At 42.4% G+C, this 6,265-nt stretch overlaps 1 protein-coding gene across 1 annotated transcript; it reads right to left on the reverse strand.

The window, feature by feature from the left end:
- Window positions 1-3,356: 3,356 nt before the first annotated feature.
- Window positions 3,357-4,790, reverse strand: LOC114612769 (elongin-A3 member D-like). The gene is made up of 2 exons (XM_028757780.1): window positions 4,371-4,790; window positions 3,357-4,151 (listed from the first exon to the last, which is right to left on the reverse strand). The coding sequence occupies exons 1-2, from the start codon at window positions 4,788-4,790 to the stop codon at window positions 3,357-3,359; spliced, it is 1,215 nt and encodes a 404-aa protein (XP_028613613.1).
- Between the last annotated feature and the right edge of the window lie 1,475 nt (window positions 4,791-6,265).

Raw genomic sequence — 6,265 nt, forward strand, 5'->3', positions numbered from 1 at the left:
CAACAAAATGTTTGCAAACAGAATCCAAAAAGACAACAAAACCATTATACACCACAATCTAGTAAAGGACTTCCCAGGGCTGCAAGGTTGGTACAATGGATAAAAATCCATTAATGGAATCCAGTATACAAACAAACTCAAAGAATAAAAATCACATCTTCATCTCATTAGACTATGTAAAAGTAAGGGACAAAATATAAAAATACTTTGTGTTAGATGTATTGGTGAAATCAGGAATTCAAGGCCCATAAGTATACAAAATAACAGTAACATACAGTAAATCAACAGCCAATTTTGAAGTAAATGACAAGATGAGATACTTGAAGAAATCCCACTAAAATCAGGGACAAGACAAGGTTGTCCACTCTCCCGATTTGTATTCAGTATAGTTTAAAGTTCTAGGTAGAGAAATAAGAGAACAAAAGGAGATAAAGGAGATACAAATTGGCAAAGTAGAAGGCAAGGTCTAACTATTGCAGGTGATATGACAGTATACATAAGCAAACCCAAAGATTCTACCAGAGAACTTCTACAGCTGATGGATGGATATAAAATTAACTCAACTAAATCAGTAGCCTTCCTTTCTACAAATGATAAACAGGCAGAGAAAGAAGTTAGGAAAATCAAGGACCTCAACAGAGAACCAGATACACTGAATCTAATAGAAGAGAAAGAAGGGGGAAAGAACCTGGAACTCATTTGCAGGAAAGTGAGGGTTAATTTTCTGAGCAGAACTCCAAAGGTTCAGGCTCTAAGGTCAAGAATTGATAAATGAGAGCTCATGAAACTGGAAAGATTTGTATCCCTAAGGACCTAGTCAATAGGACAAATCAGCAACCTATAGAGTGATAAAAAATCTTTACTAACCTCATATCTGATAGAGGGAAAATATCCAAAATATATAAAAACGCTAACCACCAGTATTCCAAACAAGCCAATCAAAAAATTGGGTAAAGACCTAAACAGAGAATTCAAAACAGAGGATTAATAAATGGCTATATTTTTGATCATAGCCATTCTGACTTGGGAGAGGTCAAATCTCAGGGTCGTTTATATTTGCGTTTCTCTGATGAGTTAGGATTCTGAACATTTGTTTAAGTGCTTCCCAGCCATTCATTATTCCTCTGTGGTGAATTCTGGTTAGTATGAATCTGTGGAAGACATACCAAAACATGACACAATGCAAAATACATTTAGTCCATCTTCAAACATCCTTATACTTTATAGCAGTTTCAACAATGTTAAAAGTCTCAAGTTCTAAGACTCTTCTGAGATTCACCAATAACTTAATTGTAGTTACCAAAACAACACAGGAAGCAAGCTGGGAAAGCTCTACTTCCACTCTATCTCCACTTCTGATGTCAAAATGGTTTTCAGATCTCCAACCACTTTTTCATCTTTGTTGACTGCAACAAACTTCTTCCCCCTGAGCTGGTTGTATACTCAGTTAGAGGTTTTTCTCAGCACATAGCCCATCTTAGACATCTTGAGGTCTCCAAGGAAACTTCAGTGTTACAGCTTCTTGTTTCAATGTCTCTGTTCTATGAATTTTCTTCTGATGTCTTAAAATGTTGTGGTGTCACATCTCCAGCTCCTTCCACTTTAACTGCCTAACTCAGGTTGATCCACTCCACTGCTGTTGCTGTTCTTGGTGATCAACTACCTTGGATGATAGTTTCAGTTATGGGTCTTCAACAGCAACTGAGGCTGCACGTTCACCAATGGCCTTCCATGGACTCTCACAGTGCCAAGCCTCAGCTGTTCTTCATGATGCCTTCAGGCATTCAAAACCTGGACCTCCTGAGTGACTCTTACATATTAGCAAGTACAGCTGCAGCATGAGGTACAAACTTATCTATCTTTGGAAAGAGCTTTCCTGTGCTCTCAGAAAACTCTTCTCAGAAGATATCACATCAGTGAAGCTGGGCTTTTCTTAATCACTACACATTTCTCAGCTCCAGCTAACCAGCATCAATAGTCCCAGTAGGTGTGTGTATTCTGAACTCTGAAGCCAGAGCCATGTAGACTAACTTTGAATTCAGTGATCTGCATGCCTTTCTCCTAAGCACTGGGATTAAGGGTATGGTTCACCAAGGGGGATGATTTAACTTTTTGTTTACCTAGAAAGGTAAACAAAACCTTTCCGAGGGTAGCCTTGAACTCAAAGATTTGCTTATCTTTGCCTTCTGTGATTAAAGCCTCCTACTACAGTGCCTGGACATAAACTAAGCTGGGTGTGATCTTGTACTAAAGTCATTACTTCCTTAATTAAATTTAGTGTCTTTAAAAACAGGATTCAGTTACATATGACTTCCTGGTGCATTTTTAACGACATATATTATATATTTTTCCTTTCTAAACTTGCTATGATTGGTCTAAATGTTCTTCATGACACTAATCCAGATAATGAAGACTCTGCTAGGACATTTTGAGACTTCCTTTTTCAGTGTAATTAACATACATCTCTTTACCTTAGCCTCAGCTAGACACTTCATACAAAGGCAAAAAGCAGCCTCATTCTAAACCAAATTCCCACAAAACATTATCTAGGCCACAAATTCAAATTCTCCACTGAAACCTCTTGTGTGAAGTCTACACTGTTCAAATTACTCTCAGCACAAATCTTCCATATTCCTACTAGAATGTCCCATTATACCCCATTTCAGGCATTCCACTGTTTTCCAAATCCAAAGTCTCAAAATCTACATTCATCCAAACAAAAGTGTTTTTGTTTGTTTCCTCTTCTTTACTACAAAATTATACAAAGCTGTACCTCTCCCCCCCACACACGCACAGTCACTCAAACAAAAAATTTAGTTTGGTATTAATTTGTTGCAATTTTTTTTAATTCATGTTTAATCCCTTTTAGTTTCACTAGCTTAATTCTTATCATTTTGTTGGCACTGGTTGCAAGTCTACCTGGCATACTTCTACACACATATTTATGGACCAACTTCTCTGTGATCCTCTGTATATATTTGTCTATATATTTCACTGTATTTTACTCGTAGAACTGTCTATTGACTGTTAGTCTATTTTTCCAATTGCAAGGAAAGTATCTGTGTTTATGTGTATCCATCATTCTAAAGATATGTATACACAAACTCACAAAAAAAGATGGTAAGATAGGTAGATGTCTTTATTTTTGAACCTCTTTTACAAGTTGACATGGGACAAAGGTTAAGGTGTGAAAAATCCTATAAAGAATTCCAGTGCAAATTTCAGAAGAGTCGGCTGTGAAGTGTGTGCAGAGCCTGAGAGCCAGGGGTTATCTTGTGCCAGTTCCTCAAGGGGAGAGTGGGTATGTCAAGTCCATCAGAGTCCAGGAGTTGTGGGCATTCTGATTTTAGAGAGATTCACTTTTTAGATAACCTATAGCTGTAGGCCCTGAGAGCCTTGGCCATAAGAGGAGCAGGTCTCTTAGCCTGGGCCTTTTTGCTGCTTCTCTCTCCAGAGTTCAGGCAGGAACCTCTCTGTGCTCGGGGATGGGTAGGAGCCTCAGGAAGACTGTGTGTATGTTGGGTAGAGGCAACCCCTCTGCGTCCAGGCTCTCCTTGTTGTCCAGGACTCTTGTGTTGATTGTAGAAGGAGACCATTATTGTCTGTCTGGCTTGCTGCCTCTTGGTACTTTGGCTTTTGATGTGGGCTCTCAGTCTTTTCAGTCTCTCCTCTTGGGACTCCGGAAGCTGCAGGCCTGTGTGGGACTCAGGATGGCTATTGGTTTGCTTGCAGGTTTCGTTCTCTGGCCAGGATATCTCTTCTGGCTGCACAGGCCCAGCAATGTCCTTACAAGCCTGGCAGTGGACAATATCCCAGGTTCCTGAGGGATCCTCATCAAGGAGCCATAGGTTGGCTTTCTGCTGGAGACAGTCTGCAGGCCTGCGACCTGAATAGACTTGGGTCTTGTGGTTCTTCCTCAGTGCCCACCCCCAAGCTGGGGCTTCTTGTTCCTGCTCAGGGGAAGATGACTCCAAGACAACATCCCTTGGGAAGCAGTCTTGTCCATTGGAGTGAGACTCTTGAATGGAGCAGGCAGTGATGAGACTCAGATCCTTGGGGCTTGGACACTCACATGAAGGTACCTTTGCAGGAAGCGTCTGCACCTCAGCTTGACAGAGAAGTTGCCTCTTCCTCTTGAAGGGTGGTGAGACCTAAGAGGAAGGAGAACATCAATCAACATTGAGGCAAACCCACAATAAACCAGCCCCAGCAGGGTTCCTCCTCCTCCCAGTGGCCTGTTGGCTGGCTCTTTCTGTACCCCAAAACACAAGCCACTTGTTTTTCCCTGTCCCAGCCCCTGGCTTTCTGGAGAACAGGTTGGCTCCTTCATGCCACCAAGGCTCCTTCAGGCTTATCCAGGGGATTCTTACCTGCACCACGTTCTGGCCAGCTAGCTGCTGCTCATGGCTCCGTTTTGCTCCATGATCCCGGCTTCGACTGCTAGATTCCCAAGGACTGGACCTTATGTGTGATGTTTGGCTTGGGTTCAGGTGTGAGATTTTGTCGGGACTGCAGCTGCTGAGTCCAAAGTAGTCCTCTATGCCAGCTTCTTGGTTTTCCTGTGATGTGGGTTCATGGGGCTTCTCTTCTGGAGAGTTGCTCTGGTGGTAGTCTCCTGTGAGGCTTTTCTCCAAGCCAAAGTATTGTGTGACCTCTGGGAACCCAGCAGACCATTTGGCTACTAAGTCCTTTACGAATTTCACTAGAAGTTTTTGTTTCTTTAAGCGCTTGATGGTCTCTCTGAAGCCAATCTCTCCCAGTCTTTCACACAGGATCGGCACAGTAGACATTTCCTTGAGTATTTTGTAGATCTTTTTTGGTCGGTCTCTTGGCACAAGGAATCCAAGAGATCTTGCAGAACAGCTGTCTGAGAGCTCGACTCCATCTGTACTAAAACTGTCAGGATGGGATCAATCTAAATGCTCTCTTAATGTTCCACTCAGCTTGTGTCTGCCTCTAGTCAGGTGTGTGGTCTCCTGAGCAAAGCACACCTACACAAGAGGTCCAGAACCTAGTGGTCCTGTCTTCTGTTGACACTGCCCTTTTATACTTGCATTGGGAAGGTGGAGCTTGCCACGCCTGGTTTCTAAGCCATGCCCACTGGCCAATTCTCAAGCCTTCCTGTCTGCCTACAAGCCCTAACCTGACAAAACTGGCTCCTGACTTATATAGCCTTCTCAAATTAGTCTCTGCAAGTATCTCAGTTGAGCTCTAGTGAGAACAAAATCTCAATAGAAACCCACATGCCTAAAGGGCATGCCATGAATTTCTTACCACTCCAACATGGTGAAGGGATGAAAAAAAAAAAGTAAGCCAAACAAACAAACACGAAACAGAGACAAAAGCAAACAATCGACAAAAAGAGAAAGATAGAGAGAAGAATGAAAGAAAGGGAGGAAGGAAGGAAGGGAGGAAGGGAGGAAGGAAGGAAGGAAGGAAGGAAGGAAGTGTAAGAGTAAAAATTAAAACAGCTCAGCAGAGACCACAAACAATTGACAAAGACCGCAGGACAGCTTCCTGAGCTTGCTGAGAATAGCCATAATAAAAATATCAAGCCCCTCTAGGGACGAGGTGACCAGAAATGTAGAAACAACCAAAGACATATCTTGACCAGTCTAAACATGCCCAAGTGGGTAATGGGCTACCTGGTGTTTATCCTAGAAAGTCTGAGACTTCATGGTCAAAAATAGTGGGCCATCCAACCTGTCAAAATGTTTGCTTACACAAAGTGCTGATGTTTGAAATATCCAATCATATGTAACCGCACCAGAATTTCCCACTTTTCCCTTCCCCCTTGTGCCTCCCCCTATAAAAGTTCTAAACTTCCTGGGGTCTTCATCGAAATTCTCTCCCCTGCATGGGATGAGTTTCGATCCAAGGGCTCTTGTTAGTAAACTGCCTTTTGTCATTGCATCAAGTCAGTCTCTCGTGTCTCCTTGTGTGCGCGCTAATTGGGACTTGAGATTGGGTTCTCTTTCTGGGTCCTTACATTTGGGGCTCGTCCAGGATTTGCGTGATCACCCATGGCACCCGAAGACCTTGGAGGCATATCTGTATGAATGGGAATGGTATGTGGTATGTGTGGTATGTGTGGTATGTGTGGTATGTGTGGTATGTGTGGTATGTGTGGTATGTGTGTTATGTGTGGTATGTGTGTTATGTGTGGTATGTGTCTGAGTGAGATGCCAATGCTTTTGCCGGTTCTGTATTTTGGTTTCTGTTTCTAAGCAGCAGTTTTTGCTGCTTCTGTAGTTTAAGCAGCTTT

Source organism: Grammomys surdaster, unplaced genomic scaffold (genome assembly GCF_004785775.1).
Source record: "Grammomys surdaster isolate TR1022 unplaced genomic scaffold, NIH_TR_1.0 126182, whole genome shotgun sequence".
Lineage (NCBI taxonomy): Eukaryota > Metazoa > Chordata > Mammalia > Rodentia > Muridae > Grammomys > Grammomys surdaster.